The following is a 23234-nucleotide window of genomic DNA, read 5'->3' as shown; positions in this document are numbered from 1 at the left end:
GCAAAAGGTCTTGGCCAGCTCAAGGGGCTGAATCTAGGGCTTTTATTTCACAAAATAAGGCTAAAAAGAACCATTTAAATCTAATTTGATTTCCTGGATAATACAGGTTTATCCTTACCTTTTGTTCCTGTCCATGCTGATGGTATTAGCAGATGATTCCAATAAAAGCAATACAAGATTAATTGGCATAGTAGTACATAAAAATTTTGTATTGATTTGTAGCCCCCAGATAAATACCAAAGAAATGGAGCCAAAACAATAATGACCATGATAAATTTAATGAGCCTTTCATACCAGGCCCATAATTAGCAATGGTGACTAGGTGGAAGATCTGTATGTGTACTACAAAGGGAGATAAATGGTGCCACCTTTTAGTTACAGGATGGATAATCAGTTCCAAACTATCCCAGGAAGCAACCATATCACTGACAGGGAAGATTTATGAAAAATTTATTTGCCAGGGGGAAAAAAAAAACAGGCGGTCATCAAGGATGTCAACACTGTGTATTTGCCAGATTCAGGAGTGAAAAATAAGCCAGGAATTCTTCAGGGGACACGTAAGATACACACTTGTTTGCCACTGCCACAGGTGTTCTGCTGAAAATTATGGATAGAACAGATGATAATAATAATAAAAAATTAATTTCAGTAGTCAATAACAATTTCTTTTACTGCTGAGAAAATACAGTGCTGCAGAGAAATTTTTCTTCCATCTGTGTCACAGGTACAAAAGCTCAAATGAGGCAAATCTGACTTGAAACACACCTCAATGAGGAAACACCAGTCACTGCTGGGAAGAGAAGGAAACATCCTTTTCCAAACCTATTTGTGGAACATAAAGAAACAAAAGCCTACAGATCCTTTCTGGCTTTGAGGTAGAAGCCTTTGACCCTTGCTTTTATCAAATCATCCTACACACTGAACTTTGCTTTGATGGCTCTTGTATTCTCCCAGAGGAAAAGATTACAGCTGGACACAATATAGAGTACTAAAGACAATTTTGGAATAAGAAAATTGGAGATATTGACAAACTTGAAAAAAACCCCAGCAGAACAGTGGACAACATGTGCTTACTTGACTATGCTAGTTCTGGCCACTAGTGGTTTAAACAGAGAGGCTTTTGTGTATATTTGATATTATCCTTCAGCAAAGGGTGTCCAACTGGGTAGGGCTTTTTGCACCACTTAGGGCCCCTCTTCCAAATGGGCTTTGCAGATCTGATGGGCCAGCGGGTCAGGTACCTGTCAAAACAACACAAACACATTTCAGTTTGAGACTGATCACTGAGAAAATGTTCCAGCTGAAGCAAGGCACTATAGCCTTTGCCTCCCTAACACACATCTTTATAAAAGGAATAACTATGAGCAGAGCTCTCTCAATTCAGAAGGGACCACGGGAAAGGAATTTTTGTTTGTTTTGGAATTTCCAAGCTCATCTCTCTACTGAACCCACTGGCACCTGCTTGCTTCCATTTTCACAAAACAAATCAGGTGTAGTCTCCAGGCTGCTAGCAAGTTGTCCACCTGCAGCGAAACAGGAGTGCCAAATCCCTTCATTGCAACTAAGTCCAAGACTGAATGCATCCAGCCTCTAGGGGAAGTGTTATTTCAACAGCTGGTCTCAATAAGGTAAACTAATTACAAAGGCTAAATTCTGTGAGAAAGCTTCTAAAAACAAATACATTTACTTTGGGGGGATAATTAGCTATTACTTCTGCATGCAATGGGTTTCTGGCCTAGTCTTGTATTTTTATATGTCCATATTTGCTCTAGTGTTCTCTGTACAATGCTGTAAGAGCTTGCTAGTGCAGGAAGTCAGCACCTACAGTGTAAGAGGTATTAAAATGGAATTATCATCACAACTACAAATCTCTGTGAAGAGCAGTATCTGGCAAATATCCTCTGCTTCTTACCATTTGAAGTTTTAGACTTGGCTTTGCAAACAGGCAGGGGATTTCAGATCCAGAATCAGTTACTGGAAATCTTACCCTGTGGCTGGGTGGCCTGGAGTTTTGTTAGGCTTTAAATCTTTTGCTACCAGTAGAGAGGGGAATAGAGGTCCTTAGAGAAAGAGGAGTCTTTTCAGACAATGAAGATCCAAAGTAAAACCTTAGCATAATCTGTACAAACAATGCTCCAACAAATTAGAATTTGGAACAGACTGATAAACTTTGTCCAACAATGTTTGCACGCCTCTGTTGAGTAATCCCATGGTCTTAATGTAACCTCAATCACTCATCCCCTCCACAAAAAGCTTTGTTACCTTTTATTTGCATCGTGCAAATTTGAAATATTAAGAACTTTGGACAGAGACATTTGTTTGAAGGCATTTGGCACATTCCTGAGAGCTACAAAGAAAGCCTGCTATGCCAGGCAGCTACAGACTGCAGAACAGCAGCCCATTTAGCACTTTTCTTCCTCAGTTCTCCCTAATAGCACAAACTGAAAAATTAATCACATGTGGAGCTTTCTGCCTCTGAAATCAAGGCACTTTCAAAATGCTTTGCTTTGAGGAGTTTAGGACAGTTAAAACACCTAGAAGTACCAGCAGGAGGGGTCTGGGTGACAACACATAGCAAGATCCAGCCACTTGTTTTCCTATACGTGCATTAAACTCATCCCTTCTGACCTGTAATGCTATGCTAGTGCATTAGTGGAATCCCTTACATAACAGCATTGGGACAGGAAGTGGTAGAGACTTTCCTGTCTCTAATTTCACATGCAAGGGGAGTTCAGGGAGACCAAACACAGTCCCCAGTTTGGAATGTGGCAAAGGACTATGGCAAGACAGCTTCTTTGGGAGAAGCTGAAGAGCTATTAGATGAGCACATGAGCCAGGTCCTCCTTTTCATATTCCCCTTGCTGCAAGGGGGGTGCTGTAGCACAAATTTTGCTATTGCAAGACTACACTTACAGAAAAGGAGGGAAAAAATCCCAAATTGTTTTAATGCATCAATGTGCCAAGTGCAATTCTGGTCACGTGTCCGCACGATTAAGGGAAAGTGCTCCTGTGATAATAAATGATCTCACTGGGAGAGTAGTGAATGTGTGAATGTGAGATACACATCAATGCTGTATGCAGGTTTAGACAGACAGTGGCTTTTTAAGAAATCCCTCTGTTTCTGTGTGGGGGCTGGAAGTGCACACCCCAATTCTGCATAGGAAGGAGGATTTAGTAATGGCCTGATTTTAAAGCTTTTGTTATTTCTCTTTTGAGCAGGTCTAATCCAGCCCTCTGGTCCAGGCTTTTTGCTTCCTTTGGGGACTGCAGGCTGGGGCTTTTCATTGTTAGCTGAAACAGACATTTGGACGCTTTCCCTTCCTGGAGCACATTTGCTTTTAGGTCTTTTAATACTTGCTTTGTCCCAAACTCAAACTTGTCCTATTTTGTTTGCTGCCTCTTTTTTTTTTTTTTTCTTTTACCTTGATTCAGCAGTGCAAAAGCCTAATGCCTGGGAGCAGTCAGTCTACAAAGTTCCTTCTCCTCTTTGACTAACTCCGTTTCCTACTGATTTCACAGATTTGGGGTTTTTTTTTCTGTGAGTAAAAACAATCCACAAAATTCACAGAGGAGAGCTCCAAAGCTTAGCACACAGGACTTCCCTGCAAACTGTGCCATCCATGTAAGGTAGGGTACACCCTTTTCTCACCAAGTGCCCCTACTTTTCATTGTATCTTAATAAGGTTTGTCTTGGGGAGTTTTTATGATCACCTACAAACACACACTGGCAGAGTGTTTGAATTTTCTCAAGTAGCTGAAGGTTGTCAAGACAGACTCTTCAGGTGGATGCCAAATGAGGCTGGTCCACAGTGTCCTCACCTGTCACTTCAGTGTGCACAGCTCCCACTTTAGGCAAAGGGGGACATAACTGCCAGTCTTGGGAATTGTGACTCACCTCAGGGCTCTGCTTGCCCCCTTGACTAAGGCAGGGTCCTGAGCAAGAACAAGAATTCCTGGACTCCAAGTGCACAAATTTATGCAAAAAAACCATGATAGGAACTCTGGTGGGATTTCCCTGATGGGAAATGGCAAGATATAATCAGGATGGAAACAACTGTGGTTAATTCACCTGCGGTCTTTGTAATAGCCTAAAATCTCTGTAGCATGTGGAAGTCTGTTTTCATGGATTCTATTCAGTGGGCAGGCCTTCCCACTTGGAGGCTGCCACTTCAGACCTAGGAGCAGGCACAAGGCTTTCATGTGCAGGGTAAGGGAAATGGGAAAACCACATACACAGCTCAAGCAAAGGCCATGTTGGTACAATTCAAGGCTGAACTTCTGAACCCTCACTGAATTTTTTCAATATGGCTTTTGTTTGGATTAAGAGCAGAAGGCAGAGGGCTACAGACTGCAGGAAGCACTCGATCAAAGTGCTGGCGAGACTGCCTCCTCCCTGCCACATCCCTTCCCATGACACCTCTTGGCTTTGCTCACCTGCAGCCCCTCTGGCTCTTTGCTTTTGAATACACATGCTATGCACAACACAGTTCCCATGCAGATGAGAGGAACCACACGCTGCTGGAGTGAAATGCTGATAGCAGGGAAACCAGATTCTGCTCCCAGGGATGAGAGGTGTCCACAGAGCCTGAGAACTTTGTAATTCATGAGGAATTTGTAGGGAGCTTGCCTCTTGCTTAACACAGAATCACTCCTCCAGTTCAGGTGATGGAGGCAGGATTGACTTGGATACTATCTGTGCCAAGTTATGCTCTTCCAGTAGGAAGCTGGAAATGGAGTGGCAGCTGAGCAGTCAAAATCAAGTACTCCATAATCTTACAGCACCTCTTGCTGACAGACCCCAGAGTCAGGGAACCTGTGATATCCCCTTGTCCTTTTGGATAGGGAACAACTTCACAACAGTGTTGTGCTTTAACCAATACTCTGGACTTGCCAGAAGAACATGAGTGCTATATTCATATTAAAAGAGCATCTAGATGCTGGCTTGAATTCAGGGACTGTTCTGGATAGACTGTTAGTCCACATTTTCCATGCAAAAACTTCCATGCTGAAAAGAAAACTGCTGAGCTATTCAGGTTTCCATTACTGAAAGGAAGACGTTTGACCTACAGCTGAGCTTGACTGTTTCCCAAATGGCTCTGGTGTGTGGTGGCCTGCACATACATTACTCTGGAGTATGGGAACAGTCTGTCACCCTACACAATGCTGGTGAAATCACTTAGAACTTCCTCAGCCTCACAGGCTAGTGAAAATATTTTGTTGCTGCAGCACTTAACTGGAACATGCCAGGCTGGAGCATGAACAAATGCAGAAATAACAGCAGGAAGTTTTGAAAGGGAGAATACAGGCTGAGGATGAGGGAACAATCCTTGGCTGCATGACAAATTTGCTTGTGAAATGATCCCCTGGAAAGAGTGAAAGCCCCAGACTGGGCCAAACATGAGGAAAATTAACTGTAGGGAGTAATTCTGCATTGACAGGGTAAACTTCATTTGTTTTAAATGTCCAACTTCTGCAGACAAATGATACGTAAGAGAAGGTGAGGACATGAGACTCAAGAGTTCATGGATGATGTGGGTTACTCCCACGGCCAATTCTTCAAAAGCAGCATAGCTAGTAAAGCAGTTAACTGGTAACATTCATGAGCTATCACTATCAAAAATGAATCAGGCAGAAAGCAAAAAGGCAAAGAACTGAAGTCCAAGAAATGAGAAATATCATGGCAAGTCTCACCTGGACAGTGTTCCAACTGCAGAGGATAGAAGAGGGAGATTTGGAATGCTCCCCAGTTGAATTCTGACCACAAGGTGTTCTTATATATATCCTACCACCCTCAGCTTAGCTGACCACAAAGCTTAGCATTTCACTTTCATCCTCTGCCTTCTTCTGCAGTTCCCAATCTCCTCCTCTGTGTTACATTACATCATGGGTGAATGTTCCATACTATGCTAGACAGCTATATAACCAAGTACAAGGCAGGATTGGCAGGACAGATATTCTCAAAGCATTCTGCTCCTCTTGAATTCCAGAAGTGGACACAGGATAAGGAGATGGAGTGGGTAGAGGAAGGCCAGCTGCCAAATGACCCAGTACAAAGCAGGGAAATCCTTATCGCTTTGCAGAGAAATCTGGGGCATGTAGAAGGGAATGTCCAAAGTTCGTACAGTTGAGATAGTACAACCAGTTCAGAAAACAGAGCAGGAATTCTGCTTTTTGGAAAACATCACTGAATAAGCACCAGAAGAGCACCTTCTTGAGAGGCAGAGGGGTTCTGCATGATAAATCCACACTTCACAACACTAAATCGATAGCATGTCAGCACCCCTGACCCTTGTTAAAACAAGGCAGTTTGCTGATAGCTCCATATGGAGGCATGATACCTTTTAATCCCAGCTAGGTGCTAGCCAGTGCATGCCAGACTCTTTGGATTTGAAGTAGGCTCACTTTAATCAGGGTGACAGTGACATGGGCCACACATTCTGGCCAAGACAGCCACAACTGCAGTAAAAATATAACTGAGGAACAGCTTTTTTTTTAGTGCTTTCAAAAGTATACATTAATGCAGCTCCTCAGTCCTTTATATACTTCCTTAGTACATTTGCCCAGGAGCCATAGAGTTCCTCCTGTGTAGCTGGCCTTAGACAATGTACACATCAATGTACACATTGTATACATTGTCTAAGGGACACATCAGTTTTTCATCAGGCTCATTTGTCCCTCTTTTGGCAACAAATGAAGCTGCTCTCAAAAATACTGACACAGCCTTGGAAGAAGCCTGGCCACAGGAAGCACCAACCAGAACGTTGCCAAACAAGAAAAAAAATGCAAGGCTCATCCAAATGAAGTAATCTGCCACACTTCAGCCAGACCAGAGTTGCTGCTCCTAGTCTACATGCAGTAGTTCAATGCTCTGTATCATGGCAGAGGCACTGGGCTCTGAGTCCCAATTGACACTGAAGTGATGAATCTCCTTCAGTCTCAGGTGGTGTGAGCGGAATCAGTCCCTAAGGCTATCTTAGGCTTTAGTCCTGTCATTCTAGCCATTGATGGTGTAGTATGTCAAGAGCTCTACCATGAGCAAAACATTCTTCACCTCAGTGTAAGATGGCAGGCAGCTCCCAGACATTACAAATTCACACAGAAGTGAGTGAGGTAACATCCGGAGTAGACAGTGACTTCTCAGAAGCCCTTCCTTTACAAAAGTGAAAACTTTCTCCATTCAGAGTAAAGAGACAGACAACAGATTGCTTACATTACCTGTGCTTGTCTTGGAAAAGCTTTAACAAGGGGCCCAAACATATTATGAGGCATCTCAGTTTCTCCCTGTTGACATTCCCAGGGCCATAGCAGCAATGCAGAAAGGCACTGCTACCTCTCATCTAAGCAGAGTGGTAAAGATGGCTAGAACAGCCAATACAGTGATCTCAAAAAGAGATGAAGCTCAAAGATTTGGAAAACACATCACTTAACTGTGTAATGCACTGCCTGCTATAATGGGCTCTCTTTAGATCCTGTTGATGTCTTCTTGGCACTTAAAAATCCAGTAGACATAAACACAGTGAAGGAACAAGCTATGTCAGGTGAATAGCCCTGATATTACATGTTTAGAGGATGATGCAGACTGATGGCATTGAACTGTAGCAAACCCCATAGATTTAGGAAAAACACCATGGAGAATATGAACAATAGGAATGCTGAAACAGCAAAGAAAATTCCTGTTTCCCTGTCCTCCGCCCTTAACCTATCTCTGTAACCCTATAAGGCAATGTCATGTTAACCCCTTGCCATTGGTCAAGCTTGGATCCTTTCCAACCCTATAAAAGAAGCATACTGTACCCCATTAGGGGAGAAAGAAGAAGAGCAGAGACCCTTCACGGACCTCCCCAAATAAAGCCATCTTCATGGAACAGCCTGCGCCTTCTCCTTCTCCTCTCTCCCCATCTGCTGCAGCCTCCAGCCCGGGGCACCACTACCTAGCAAGCAGAGCTGAAATCCTGAGAGCTTGCAATCACTATAGAGCTGATAATCACCATGCTTGCTAGATGGTAGCCCCGCGGCGTTGGCATGAGCGAGCTAGCCTCGGGCACCCGGTCCCTACCCAGGGACTGAGCTCCTGAGTCCTACTGCTCTGCTTTATAATAACGCCAAATCAGAGGCTTTATTATTGAACAAGGCAGCTTGTTTGACTCCAAAGTTCAAGCTCACTTCTGCCACCTTTCTCCCCTGTCAGTTCACTTGCATTTAGCAGCACCACAGATTGAGTGCTTCCCAAGTTACTGCAGACTCACAGGAAGCTTCGGAAACAAGTACAGAGGCAAAGACAAGGTAAGCTTGGACAAGTCATTTATGTGGGAAACTTCTGATAAGAGCTCTGGCTTCATTCCCAAAATAAGTACCAGCTAAATGACTTCAGTCATTCAGCATGTGGGTGCACTTCAGGCTAGAGGAAGGAAGCAATTTGTAACTCCTGCCTTATGCCATGCCAGCTACTGCTCCAGAGAGCAACGAGGGAAGTACAGGTGGGGGTTCACATGGTCAAAATTCTTACAGAATGGCCAAGATTTTGCAAGGCTCCAACACACAGAGCTTTCCCCTTCCAACAGGCTGATAAGACAATATCATGAAGGAGAAGGAGAACAGAACTCCTGAAGTACTCCTGCACTTTATCCTAGTTCTTGGGATACATTTTTATAGTGTCAGCCCCACCATCAAAACTTTCAATCCCATTTCTTGATCTTATTCTCTTATCTTCACTCAGACCCCAAGGTCTGCCTTCTTCAATACTACTCCATATTGTCAGCAAACAGCTCTGCTCTCTTTTTCTAAACTGCTTCCACTGGGCCTGCTACATTCCCTCTTTGGGAAGAGAAAAACAAGGGTAGTGTAGGGAGGGGCTAGCAATGCAGTAATCTCTAGTTTAATTAATTTAGAGGTGTAGCACACCTACTTGCATGCAGAATGTATCCGGAGGTATTCAGTCTTTGCTCTTACTAAAGGTCTATAGAACAATTTGTAAGAGTCAGGGCATCAGATCTGGAGTCCTGGTGTGATTTCAGCAAGATGCTGCATTTACCATTTCCAGTCTCAACCTGCTACTCAGGGTTGCAATGTGAATGCTAACAAGATAATATGCTCCACCCCACAGCTGCCAGATAACACAGAGATACGAAATACTCAAGACTTGTAAGACACAAGGAAGAAGTTATTACAGTTGAAGTATCTGATGGCTACAGGGCTGCATCAAATGTAGAGTCCTCTAATTTGACCCTCACTGATACCCATTACGGAGCCTGCCAGCATTTCCAGGAGCCTCTCTCAAATCTCCACTGTAGAATCAGACCTGAAATGCAGGAGTCTCCAGCCTTGCAGTCTAAGCTCTCCCAGCGACAGCCCCATGGCCTCTGGTAACCCCACGGTTTGCTAATGCGAGGTTCGTACATGGCTCTGACATCCCCATGGAAACAAAGTGTGAGGTTATAAACAGGGGATTAGCACCTCCAAGCGCCCAGCACGGAGCAGGAGGCGGCTGCAGGCTTTCCCTTTGCCCACCAAAGGCCAGGGGCCATTCAGGTTGGGGAGGGGGAAGAGCGGGCAGAGGGCGAATCGCTGACTGGAGGAAACCGGAATGGGGCAGAAGGTAACAGACCTGCCATGAGCCCCTGCTGGCTGCTCAGCCAGCCTGCTGCTATCGCTGCCTGGGCACCCTCCTGCTGTTGGGGGCTAAATAGGCTAAGAGAGAAGGGACTGCTCAGCCTGGAGAGAAGAAGGTTCAGTGAGGTCTTACCAATGTTCCTAAGTACCTGAAGGGACAGTGTAAAGAAGAGAGGGGAGGGCTCTCCCCCGTCACTGGTGCTCAGTGACAGGACAAGAGGCAATGGGCACAAATTAAAAAAGAAATTCTGTCTGAATGTAAGAAACGCTACCTTGTATGAGGCTGGTTCTCTGGAACAAGCTGCCCTCAGAAGAATCTGGGGGAAGTCTATCCTTGGATATACTCAAAACCTGGCTGGACATAGTTCTGAGTAAGCTGCTCTAGGCGACTTGGCTTAAGCAGGGAGCTTGGACTAGATAATCTTCAGAGGCCTCCCTCTTCCAACCTCAGCTACTCTGCACTGCTGTGACTCAATCTGTGGCATCCTCCTGTGACTGCCTTACTGATTCTTAGTGATGAGGAGGTGAGCACAGCTGAGGAAGGGCAGGCAGACTCTAACATGTGTGGCAGTTTTAATCTTGTGTGAATAAATGGTTTATATGAGATACAACTTGTCCTTAAAAGACTGCCAAGAGAATATTGTGTCAGATCTTCTCCAAAATCCTGAGTACACTTTATGAACCCTGCTGCCTGAGGCATTTCTCACCCAGCTGTAAGGAACTGCTTTTCCCTTTCCAATTTATTCTTGAATAAGAGAAATGTGGAAAGACAAGACTATTCACCTGTTCAGCTTGGGTTTCTTGGGAACATGCCCTTCAGGAAGTGGAGGCCTATGGTTTGGCAACAAACCTGAAACAGAAAAAGATGTGAGAATATTTTGCAGTGTCTCTTTGCTTCTATTGCATTCAGAAGTCACATTACACCTCATAAGCCAGGCAACAGCACAACAAAAGCTCAAGTACATTAGAAAGGGTATTTTATCTTCAGTCACTTCTGAACCTGCACCCCAGCCAGAGAAGCTGAGAAGTTGTGCTGGGTATAGGGAGGAAATATACACCAAAGACACTGTCACTTGGGCTTATCGCAGAGGCTTTTACAGAGGACATGGGGCACTGGTGTCCCATCAGATTCCATCTTCAGGATGGAAAATCTGACTATTAAAATTCTCAGTCCATTTAACTTGGATACAACTCAGGTACCAGGCACAAAGATCAGCACAACACTCTTGACTGTGTCAACCTGGGAAAAGTAAAAAAGTCATCACATGGCAGATGGCAGAGTTGCACGTTACTAATGGGGTAGGTCAAGCTTAGGTAAATCAAGTAATTTCAGAAGCAGGTGTTTAATCATTAGTTACTGGAGACTGAGCCATTTCCTAGATCTTTCTGCAACACTTGTCTCATCTACAGGGATAAATGTCTGCTGTCAAGGCAAGAGTCAGGACACAGAGAAAGCAGAACAAGTATTCTCTGTTCCATCACCCTGTCCCAGCACTTGGGACCATAACAAGTTTGCTGGGTGACTGGACAATGACATCTCACTGAGCTATACTAACTGGGCAGGAGACCCCTCTCAAAGGGTTCAGTAGGCACCCTACAGTCAGGGGTTATGTACCTGCACGGTGAGCCATCTGCACACACACAGCAACCTTCTTGTGCTCCTCCAAGCAGAGGCCTGTGACCCTTCGTGGCAGCATCCCTCCATCTGAACGGATAAACTGACTCAGCAGCAAGACATCCTGAGGGAGAGAGAAGGGCAAAACCATCAGTTCTCCAGCTACCTTCACTGCTGTGACTGCAGGTGTTGTGCTGAGCCTTGTGTTGTGTACAGAACTCAAAACAATGTAAAACAAACAATGATTCCTCCCTACGCATTTTGTCTGCAGCTTGGCAACAAGTGGCTTTTGCTTGCTATCACTGCCTGCCAGTTTAGCTTAGTAAGGTCACTCAGATGGTTTGAGTCTTTCCCTGACTTCACTAGTGTAAACACATGATGTCAGCTGCAATCCCTGCTCCTTCACTGTTTCACTACTTGCTCCAAGATTCTTGCTAAGATAATGTGTCCTAGGTACTAAGAGTTACACAAGACCTACAGATGGATATTGTTTACACAACTTGAAATGCCATCACAGCTGCTGTCCTAAAGTTCACAGATATGTTAGATCACCTCTGACTCCCTCCTTGTTCCCTCAGAGCAGGACTGTTCTCTGCTATCTACTCCTCAAACTTTATCTAGTTTCCCATGGTAGAGCTTCCCTCAGGTCTCTCCAGAGGGGTGGAGAGCAGGGAAATGGTCTAAGATGTTGCATGAGGAAGCTTTATGTAAGAAAAGAATATGTGCTGATGAGAAAGGACTAATAGGATAAATTGCTGCAGTCAGTCCTTCAACTGTGCGTGCATTAGGTGGGGCTGTGACAGTCATGGTGCACGAAAGGAGCACTCGAAGCATGCTGAGGGCTTGTCTGTGATTCAAGAACAATTTAGACTATGCTGCTGTTGATCTTTAAAATTAAAAATCCTAGAAATGTAAAGCAGCCTTTTTAATAAAAACTATTTAAAGGGATCTCTAGGATCAGATAGTATCACAGGGCTGGAATGACAAATTTTTAAACACAGCAGCAACAGCTGTTGCACAAGTGTCCCATTAACTGTACACAGTACAACAGCCCAGGATTCAGATCCATGCTCTCCATTTCCACGCACAACACCAGCGCTAGATACCCCTCAAGGTGGTATTCAAAGATACCCCTCAGGCCAATACAAGCAGGCATTCTTGACATCCTGACATCAGCATAAGTTGGCCCAAATGGACTCCAGAGACTTCCCACTTGTTATTTCCCCTTCAACAGACTTGTTGCTGGTTGAGAGTTTACCTCTCCACGGCTGTTTTAAGTATGTTCCTAGTGGAGGCAGCAGGACCATGCAGAGGCTGCCTGCAGGCTGAGGGGAGCAGCCAGCGAGCGTCCGGACAGAGCGAGTTCAAACGAGGCATGGCAGAACTTTGCACCCCTCAGCCAGGGCACCTGGCAAGAACAAAGAGTACTTGTTGCTTTCCATGTTGGGTGATCCTGTCTGCCAGCTCACAGATTCACAGACCTGCTGCTAACCCCCCACCCTTGCTGTTCTACAAAGAGCTCCCTGGAGCATTCTTACCTTCATTTACTGGCCTTGCAAAAGCAAATAATCACGAGTGAATATAAAGTGAGTATTCAGAAATCTAGCTAACTAGGAATTATTCACCCAGCCTATTGCACAAAACCAGCTGTCAAGGGGGCTGCTGGAATTTAGGACGCCCTTCTGGTAATGATGGATTCTGACAGATGCTGTCACAGAATCAAAGAATGGTTTGGGTTGCAAGGGACCTTAATGATCATTGAGTTCATCCCCTCCCTTGCCCTGCTGGCCGCTCTTTGATGCGGCTCAGGACAGAATTGTGTTTCTAGCCTGTGAGTGCACATTGCTGGGTCATGTTCAGCCTCTCCTCCACCAGCATCCTCAAGTCCTTCCCAGGGCTGCTCTCCATCTGTTCATTCCCTGCCTGTCTTGATAGTGAGGGCTGCATTGACCCAGGTGCAGCATTTTGCACATGCTCTTGTTAAACCACATGAAATTCCCACAGGCCCACTTGAACTTGTCCAGGTTCCTCTGGATGGCATCCCATCCCTCAGTTGTGACATCTGCAAACCTCACAAAGGTGCACTCAATCCCTTTGTCTATGTCATTAATGAAGGTACTAAATAGAACTGGTTCCAGTAAGACCCCCTGATGTACACCACTGGTCACTGATGTCTATCAGACCTGAGCAGCTGACCACTACTCTCTGGATGTGACTATCCAACCAACGCCTTATGCATCTAACAGTCCAGCCATTGAGTCTATCTCCCCCCAATTTAGAAAGAAAAATGTTGTGGGGACCACATCAAAGGCTTTACAGAAGTCCAGAAAAATGGTATCTAAAGCCTTTCCCTTGCCCACTGATGGAGTCACTCCATTGCTGAAGGCCACTGGGTTGGTCAGGCAGGACCTGCCCTTGGTGAAGCCTTGTTGGCCGTATCAAATCTTCTCCCTGTCATCCATGTGCCTTAGCACAGCTTCTAGGGGGATGTTCCATGACCTTCCTAGGCACAGAGGTGAGGCTGATAGATCAGTAGTTCTCAGGCTCCTCCTTCCTACTGTTCTTAAAAATGCATTCCAGTCACCTGGGATAAAATGCTGGTTACAAGTGTTATAGACAAAATGTTGAGGGTTTTTATTTGTTTGGGGGTTATGTAGTTTGTTTTTGTCCTTCCCACCCCCAATCAATACTGTCCTCACTAATATCATCGTGACACGCAGCTTCCCTCTTCCCATAGTTCTTGCTTTCTGCATCCACTTGTCTACAGTGAACACATTCAGACTGATTCTCAGATCCAGCTCCTTTGAAAACACGGCATGTCATGTAGGGCCACTGACATTTAGGCACTGACTTGAATACCTCACTGATACAAAATTACTGACCAGGCACCCTACAGGACTATGCTGTATCCAAAGGAGAAAAGCCAGCTGAGCAAGTAGCAGTAGGCTCCTGGGAGGCCATCCATGGTTAAACGGAAGCAGAGTATCCCTCAGCCCAGCTAAACATGGCCCTGCCAAGGAGAACAGTAACCAGGGCACCAGATGGTGCCAGCTGCACTAGTAGAAACTGGATGGAGGCCAACCAAAATGTCGAAGAACACTGACTTTTGACCACTCCTGAAATACACTGGATTGGATTCAGGAAATCAGAGTAGGACTCTATCCCCCTTTTTCCTCTTTTTTAGCTGTTTGAATCTTCAAATCACCAACAGCTCAATCTGCCATTTAGCACATAACACTTCCCTAAGTGAAAAAGGACTGTTCAGCTCTAAGTACCTAGAAAGAGAAAAATTTGCAAGACCATGCTACTAGCCTGCTGCATTAATCTGTGGAGAAGAGGAAGAAGAAAGCTGATGGCAAATTCGCGGCAGTTTCAGTCTTTGCAGCCATGAAAGCCTAAGTAGGCCACACACTCTTCTGAAGGGCGTGTGTGTGGTCCAAGTGATTTCTCATATTACCACCACACCTCATGGAGTCACAGGCTTGTTATCAAGTGTTTCCATGCAAAGGGGGTGGTGGGAAGCAAATGGAGATAATATTTTTTTTCTCCCTATGGGGAAAAAAAAAAAAATCAAGAGAACAGTGTCACCAACTGACCAACACCCTGGTGTGGCAGTCATTTCTTGACTGAAATCATCAGTCATGTCCCAGCTGCTACAGCTTCAAATCATAGTCACGCTGCTTGGCTCAAAATGCTGCACTCTTGACCAAAGGTTTGTCCATTTCTGAAGATTCCCCACAGTTAACAGGCCAGGTGCCTCTCCCAGAATATTCACACAGATGTATCTTACCACTGGGACAAAGCAGACAGGTACAGCCAACTTCATGGGGCAGCTGTGGAGGGAAGTGAACAAGTACACGGAGCGGTCAAATTAAAAAATATGTCTGGCAAGTTCTCATGGTGCCGTCATGTTCCATGCAATTCACATTTTGTGCTAGTGGACAGCCAAGCCTGTAACCACTGATTTGCTTTAATCACTGGACAGCTCCCATGAGGCTGGACCCAGATTCCCACCCCTGTAATCTGCAGCATTTGATGAAAACAACTTGGACTGAATTAATCTAGGGCTAATAGGCAAAGCCTGCAGTTTGATTTCCCCTAACTGTTGCCAAAGCAAGATGACATATTTACTGCCTACTCAAACTAATGATGTTTGAAGTGGATAAGGGGGGGAAATGAAAAACAAGTTTAGCCTCCCCTTCTAAAAGGGCTCGACAAACTTGCTAGATGGAGCACTATGTACCCCATATTCTTGTGAATAGATGGTAACCAAAATGCAGAGGCACCTGCATTTCAATGTCTGCAGACACTTGCAAAAGCAGGATCCTTGACTGATGCATGATTCATTAAAACTTTTATTTACCACAAGAACAGTTCTATCTGTGCAGCCAAATTACTACTGGGCTGTATCAGACAAGTCTGTCAGTCATTATTTCCAGTTATACAAGAATCTAGTTTTTCCTCTCTGCCTTACTCCTGGGAGCTGCACACCATTGTCCACACATTTTGTAAAACAATTGCAGGTTTCAATCCAGTTGCATCCATACAATGACCAAAAGAATATTTTTATCTCCGATGGATATGAAAAAAAATCAACTGAGATCTCAGTTTTACTGGACAGACAGACACATGCAGACCACAAACTGTGGGAATTTATATATTAAGCTCTGTTACCCTGAGCCACACCAGAGGATCAGGATTGAACTGGGAAAGACAACTGCAGCCCTCTACACCATAGCTGAGGCAGGCTGGAATCATGACCCGCTAGTGCTCACAATGCCTGTTCAATTGATTAATGGCTCTGGAGACACTGGTCCCCCAGTTCTCTGACAGCCAGAGTAACTCATTATGCCACTACTTTAGACTGTGCTAGCTGCACAGGACAAAAGGAAAGTCCTGTGAGGTCATATTACTCAACTCCCTCAGGGGCTAATTCAACACTTCCCTTTTCATAGTGCCTCATTCAGTCCAATTACAAGCATCCCAAGCAAAAAAGCTCACACTTTCCTTTCTGTGCAACAGACTGATCTCAGCTTATCAATCTCAAAGGAACCGCCAACCAGGCTATATCTTTTGTTAAGATATAGCCTAATTCATACAGCATAACCTATAAGATGAGCTCTCATCAAGCTCATCTTATAGGTTATGCTGTATGAACTAGGCTATATCTTAACAAAAATAGCTGCTCTCAATTTACAGACATTTAGGACAATTAACCAGCATTGAGAAAAATGTCCCACTGTTTAATTGCCCACAGAGTTAAATGCCTGCACTTCACTAAAGCATCTCAAGATTCTGCTGCTCACCACAGCTGCAGCAGAGAATAAAATAGCAGAGAGTACTTTAGTGCAGAAAAGGGAGATTTTTAACATTTGAAAATCCTGAAAATATGCAACTAGTACAAAGCATTCAAAAACATAAGGGACAAGTGAGAAGTGGTCTACCCCAGAACTCAAATTTCTCCTAGTTCTAATCAGCCCCACAGAGGGATGCTTCTAAATATGAGGTAAGAAATGTCTGCAATTTCAAAATACCACTTCACAGTGCTCTCTTTAGCTCTTTGTCCAGAAAGAGCACTGGATATATACACACTAGATGCACATGCATTCAAAATCTATGTGACAGCTGAGATGAATCTACATTCATAGATTGCCTCCCAGCACCACAATTTCTTATCTTAGATAAGAAATTATCTTAGTAATGATTCTCAAGATTGGCTGCAGAATCTTCTCTTCACATTTCATTTTCTCTTGCCTCCTTAATGCACAGTAGAAATCAGGATCTAAGAATCAAAATGAAGTGTGGAAGAAAACTCATAACTTAGTTCACCCTACAAACACATGTAAAACTCATGTTTCACACTGTCTGTTGTGAATTTCTAATTTCTAATCCTGGAACTCAGACTCTACAGAATCACATAGTCTAAAACATCTTTGGTTCTTGATGGCATTATCTCTCCAGATACTCAGTGGAGTCTTCTACCACACATGGCAGCAGGAACTGAATCTATGTAAGTCTACATATATTATATTTCTAAGATGTAATCCACTGCCATAACTTATTTCATCCTGAACATCAGTTTATAGTTTCTCAAGGGTTGTAAATGTGTGACTCATGGAATGCTTTTTGTAAATCTCTAGAATTACTGAGTTTAATGATGCTGTTTATGTCTTGCATTTATAAGTCACATAAAATGATATGAACCTTAAAAAAGTATTTTCCAGAGTAAGTAACAAGTTGGTTTTGATCATTACACCATTCAGTAACCATGATAAAGAATTGCAAGGAATCTCCGCATTCAAACACAGGCCCCACAAAACAGACATGATCCAGTTTTGTAGTAATTTACAAAATGGTATTTGTCATTTCACCTAATTTATTATGATCTGCAAATTCACTGTATATCCAGGTTTCCCATGTTGTTGAGAAACCAAGCCAGGAAACACTAAATACTCCCCTGCCCCCAACTTATTTCACTGTTTAATATTGTACCCAGCCTGAGTAAGAATCACTGACAACATCAGATTCTAAATGCCTCTATTTCTGCAACACAGGCTTTGAAAGACACTTAATGTATATCATTTACACCTCACATCTGTTGTTTCACCTGTCTGGAGTAATTGCAAGTATTTTGTCTTGTACTATTGCTGTATTCATATTCTTCATAATTCATGAATCTTAATTAGTCCTATCCAACAGGTTATTTGCTTTTAGTCCTAGCTGACACCCTTTATTTGGAATGTGCAATGTTTTATTTACCAATCAGTAATCATCAGCATCATTCTCCTTCCTCTCTTATCTACTTAGTATGTCACTTACATTTTTCAAACCATTTGGTGATTCCCTAGGATTATTTTTTATGCTTTAAAAAAATCCTGTGATTGAAGTAACGTATTTGTTAGCTAATTCCTTCAAGACCTTGAGGCAACATGCAATACAGGCCTGCTGGTCTGTACCCTATTCAATGCTTAAGTTATTTCTGTATTTGTTTTTCCCTGCTGTTTTACATTTGCAAATTGCCATCAATATGCAGATAGTAAAACATAATTTTTCCTTTGCATGTGTGCACTAGGACTACACACAAGCAGCACAGTCATTTTGCAACCAAAGTGGATTTCAGTCCCCTTCTCCTCTCAATAATGGACTTTCCCACAAACATTTCTTTTTCTCCAATGTATTTGTATCCCCCTCTCTAATCCTATTGACATCAGCTTATTCTGAGTTTTCTGTTGCCCTATCTTAGTAACAGCATGTTCCTGTCTGTTTTTCTTCTTTTCTAATTCCAGTGCTGGGTTTTGAGCATGCAAGGGGGTAATTTAGTCCTTTTGTAAACTCTGTGTCTGAGTGACCTCCTGTAAAGTTACATTCTGCATCTGCTATATCATGCTTCTTATTCAGAAGCATTCATGACTGTTATGCTTTTGTTTTATAGCACTACAGGATTTCCTTCCCATATTCTAGGTTTAGTGTTAGTTATCCCCTCTTTAGGTGTTAGTTATCCCCTCTTTAGTTAATAACCTTCTCATTAGCACTTCCTGCAAAATGCTTGAATAAAACTTGTTTTTTTTTCTCTTGCAAGGTAAGTAAAAATGTATGCTCCTTCATACTTACAAAGTTTCAAAAGCTGTATGAAACAGTTACTAACTTAGTGAAACATGACAAATAAGAAATCTTAGTGCTTGAAGTCATATAAGTGACCTATTCAAGTCTTCTGGCCTCTCTGGAGCTAGGGCTGTATCCACTGACTAAATGCTACATTCCAGTTTGATTCTCTGGTAAGTGCAATAGTGAAAGGCAGCTGGGCACAGAAGAGCTATATGGCCTTTGCAGATCAGATGGCCGTGTGAGTAATTCCAAATCTCCTATTTGATACAAGCTCATGCTTTTTCCCAGGGAACACCATCAGCCAAGGCATACAATTACTGTGTAGGAGGCTCTTGCTGCACCCAAGAGAAGCAGAGCTGGAGTTAAGTATCTTTACTACACCCAGGAAAACTCAAGAGGGACAGGCTGTGTGGGGTGTAGATCTGAGAGCAATACTTGTCAGCAATGAGGGTTGGGGGAATTCCCTCGTTAAACTTACCACATAATCATACTTATGCTTCAGGTTCCAGCGACAGATGGGACACTGGCCAGAGGGGTTTGGAGGAGGTGGTGCTTCAGCATCCTCTATAATTCTCCCTTCAATCTAGGAAACAATTCAAAGCATGCAATGATCAGGCACAGCTTACAGCTCTACCTGCACCCGTGACTTAAGGAATACTTTTCATCGAGTCCACAATGTGAGGATATAAGGGGAACAGTACCTGCATCATTTAATTCACTTTTATAGAGATACAACAAGTCCTTTGGAATGCTTATGCCGCAGACTATGGGGAGAAGGACAAATTCAAAGGGCAAAGAAAACCCTTTGGCAAATTCTTGTGTATGTTTTTCTAAATGTAAACTAGTCGACAGTCAGTGTGCAGTTCTCATATTCACCTGAATTCCACTTATTGCAGTACTCTTTTGAACCACCATGCCTTGAAAGTGTAGAGGCCCTTTAGCCAAAAGCTTTAAAATAACTTTTCTTCAGGGAATATGAGAATGCCACAGCATAGCAGATGCATATTATAGTTGAAAACATATAGGGGCTTGCTGGATTAGAAATCACCAGCAGGGAAAACTCTGAGCAGAATTTAAATTTAAGAAAGGATAGTTAGGAAATGTCTCTGGGGCTTGTAGATTTATTTTATAATATCGATATTTTATCCCATTTAATTCTCTGAACAATTCTTTTACGAGATTATAAAATTATATTTTGTACATCACTATAAAGTGGTGGCATCTAATACTCAAATTTTCTCACAAGTAACATGCAAAGAGATGTACAAGGTGTGTAAAGGAAGAACTTGACAAATTTGTTTCCTATTCATAGATGTGTTAGAAATGCAAAGTCTATCTGCATGTGCACTTGTCTTTTTTTTCTTTTTTGAGGATTTACAAATGGAAACAAGAGCTATCTCAAATTGCACCCAAATGAAGAGAGAATAAAACTAAGCTATTTTTTCTCCAAGATATTTGAGTTTCCTCTGGTCAAATTAAGATTAAAAGCCAATTCCGAACACTAACTGCCAGCCTCACAGTGTGCAAGCACCAGAGTTTGAAAAGAAAACCTGGGTGGAATGAAAGATTACTTTTAAGAAAACATCAGGTTCTGTGCCTGAAGACCTGAGAAGAGAAAAGCATGACCTTTCCTGTAAGTGTGCACTGGAAACTGGCATCCAGCTGAACTCACAGATCTATTGCATATGCCAGATTTCTGCCTTTCTGATGATAAAACAGAAACAGGTAAGTTACTTGTAGTTTACATCTCAGATCCTCAGACAAAATTGTCAATTTTTAAGTAAGATTCCTCCCCCCACAAGTACAACAACCAATTTTACAAAAACAAATACTTAGCTATGAATATAAGATGTAGGCCAGTATCAAATTTTCTATTAATCAGTGAAGTTATTTTCAGGGAAGCCAGGGTATCTAGTCTTGATTCTTGCCAGTCTGGCTTCAGACTGTACTATGACTGTAATTCCATGTTGGAAATAAATAGAGATTCAGAATGCTACGTCAACATCAATTTTTCTTGAGATAAATTTCATTGTACAAGCTTTGGCAATTACTTCCCAGCTGCTGAGGACTTCTATACTGTTAATCCACTCAGTTGCTAATTTTCTATTAAACATCTAAAAGGGAGTGTAGGGGTTCTACATTCTCAGTATGCTGATTAAATCTGTATTTCTCTGGGATTTATCAACCGGTTCACTATCAAACACTTCCTTCAATACTGATTAAAAACAAGGACACAGAAAGATGATCAGGGAAATATGGATTCAGAGAAGGCTCATGTAGAATTGGCAGGATAAATGGAGTGACCAATGGATACACTGAGAAACATATCAGCCCTCTGGTTTGTCAATTTACACAATTTTTAACAACATCTTCCTCATCTAGGGGCATTGATGGATTCCAGACTGATGCTAGGATACTACACAGCAAATATATCCAGATCTCCAGGAAGAGTTATTTTCAAAAGGGCTCTGCTAATGTAATGCTTACTTTTTCTACTTCAAGCCTCAGTTAATATTTTGGACTTTTGAGAATATAATTTACATCCCCTATGAAACTGATTGAGTGCAAAATACAGCAATCCACTGAGTGTGTTTTGTTGGTGTGCATACTCCCCTGTTGTTTTGGTTAAAACAACCTCAGGTCACACTTGCAAGCTCTTCTCTTCAGGTTTCTGGGCAAAGATTAGTAATTTTGCACTTGAAGGCAAGAAATAGATGCTTTTCATCGTACCTACTACCACACCTTAAACTTATTTTTTGTCGACAGTCTTAGGACATCTTGCTAACTGACATATATTTTAGATATGTAGTATCAAATAGAGTAAGTTATCTGATCCATGCAGGTTTCACACATGACAATGTCTGCTAGCACAAATACAACAAAACTTTCAACAAAATATATTTCTGACAAAAATACTTAACAGTTTCAAAGGGATCAACAAGCAGATTTAGGATAGTTCATCTCTTTCCTATTATTTATATATATACAGATTAACATTTAAGTGCACTCTCTTCTAGCTATTTCCAAATTCCTCCTTCACTCTCATCTTATTTATATATATATAAATATGCATGTATGTAAATAAATATATATTAAAAAAATCTGTGTTATCTCTCTCCAACCAAGACATATAGTGCTACTGCCATATGCAATGTGAGCAGAATAATGCAATCTCCTTTCCCTTTCAGTAATTTCTGTGCTTCTAAAAAATGACAGTTCTCTTGATAAAAGTATAACACATTAGATGGTGCTAACTACGCAAAGTTCTAATTCTACTGCTTTAATCTTTTCCTTCCTGCCTTAAACTGTAGCTAAGAAGATACTCTTCTTTATCAGTTACTTCAGAACTTCTGTTTCATTTTCAGGAGTTTTCCTTTAGTATTTAAGGTCTTCCTTCGAAAACATCTTACACTTTGTTTTTTTTTCTTTACCATGTGTGTTATAATATGGAAGCTCTGTATCACCTGAAGCCAGTATGGCACACACTGCAGTTAACTAACACAACACAGATCAAAGGCATGAGATGTGTGTGGCATGTAGGCGGTACAGACACATCCTGCAATGCCACATCGCACTGCCAGCACAGGATGAAGTGACAAAGCCACTGGCAATCCTCCCTAGTGTCTGTCCACACTCAAGACGATGCCAAATGGCATCAGTTTAGGAAACAGAACCGTCTGAAGAATGGCCTCCAGCGTTTTATATCCTGAATGCCTCTGGTCAGGGATCCCGACTTTACCCGGGCCGCAGTGAGGGGTTTGGTGCTCATGAGGGCTCTGACTGGAGGTACCTGTCACCAGCAACAGGTGACAATCCTGCCCTTTAGCAGCCAAACCCTCCACTGCTAACCCGCACTCGCAGCAAATCCCTGCCTTAGCTCTGCCTTCATACCCTGAGAGGTCTTTCAAGCAAAAAAGCGTCCCCGTTTCTCCTTTATGGGTAGGGCACGGACACATACATGGCTGAAGGAGCGAGAAACCACGGCAGAGGCAGCTACCAAGGAAAAGGGGTGCAGGGACTTACTGTGGTCGTGTTGCCTTCAGTCACCTCCACGACTGCAAAAGAAAAAAGAGACGGGAAGCCACAATGAGACCCATGTAGCCTGAAAGAAGTAGCATTTGGGAGGGGGCGGGAGGAGCGGGCAAATTACAGTGACCGCGACCATCTCTCAAGGACAGCGGCGAGGCAACGGGGCGCGGGGCCGTGCAGAGCCCCCTGCGGACTCACCCTGGCGAAGGGCCCGGGCCGGCGGCGCGGCCCAGCCGCTCCCCAGGAGCCCGGACAAGATCCGCCGCAACCCCCCGTGCAGCAGGCTGGGCGCCGCCATCTTGCCGCGGCCGGCGCTGCCGTCACGCCACTTCCGCCAGCGGGGGGGGCGGCGCTGCCGCTGCCGCCATTTCGGGGC

At 43.2% G+C, this 23234-nt stretch overlaps 1 protein-coding gene across 2 annotated transcripts; it reads right to left on the bottom strand.

Annotated features, from left to right (window-relative positions):
- Nucleotides 1-433: 433 nt before the first annotated feature.
- On the bottom strand, nt 434-23167 carry MRPS18A (mitochondrial ribosomal protein S18A). Of its 2 annotated transcripts, XM_036380676.2 has the most exons (7): nt 23057-23167; nt 22853-22884; nt 19308-19412; nt 11225-11348; nt 10393-10459; nt 1075-1241; nt 434-594 (listed from the first exon to the last, which is right to left on the bottom strand). In XM_036380676.2, the coding sequence occupies exons 1-6, from the start codon at nt 23154-23156 to the stop codon at nt 1097-1099; spliced, it is 573 nt and encodes a 190-aa protein (XP_036236569.1). In that variant the 5' UTR covers nt 23157-23167; the 3' UTR covers nt 434-594; nt 1075-1096. The 2 variants fall into 2 exon arrangements, with proteins under 2 accessions (XP_036236569.1, XP_036236568.1); XM_036380675.2 differs by having other exon boundaries at nt 434-1241.
- Nucleotides 23168-23234: the final 67 nt, after the last annotated feature.

The sequence above is a fragment of the Molothrus ater genome, chromosome 3 (assembly GCF_012460135.2).
Source record: "Molothrus ater isolate BHLD 08-10-18 breed brown headed cowbird chromosome 3, BPBGC_Mater_1.1, whole genome shotgun sequence".
Lineage (NCBI taxonomy): Eukaryota > Metazoa > Chordata > Aves > Passeriformes > Icteridae > Molothrus > Molothrus ater.
The sequence above is the reverse complement of the archived record's forward strand: the minus strand, read 5'-3'. Positions and strand labels throughout refer to the sequence as shown.

Coding starts and splice junctions, on each gene's coding strand:
- MRPS18A (XM_036380675.2), bottom strand. CDS start 23,156: ATGGCGGCGCCCAGCCTGCTGCACGGGGGGTTGCGGCGGATCTTGTCC. Junction 19,413..22,852: donor CTGAAGGCAACACGACCACA/GTAAGTCCCTGC, acceptor ATTGTTTCCTAG/ATTGAAGGGAGAATTATAGA. Junction 10,460..11,224: donor GCAGATGGCTCACCGTGCAG/GTACATAACCCC, acceptor TTTCTGTTTCAG/GTTTGTTGCCAAACCATAGG.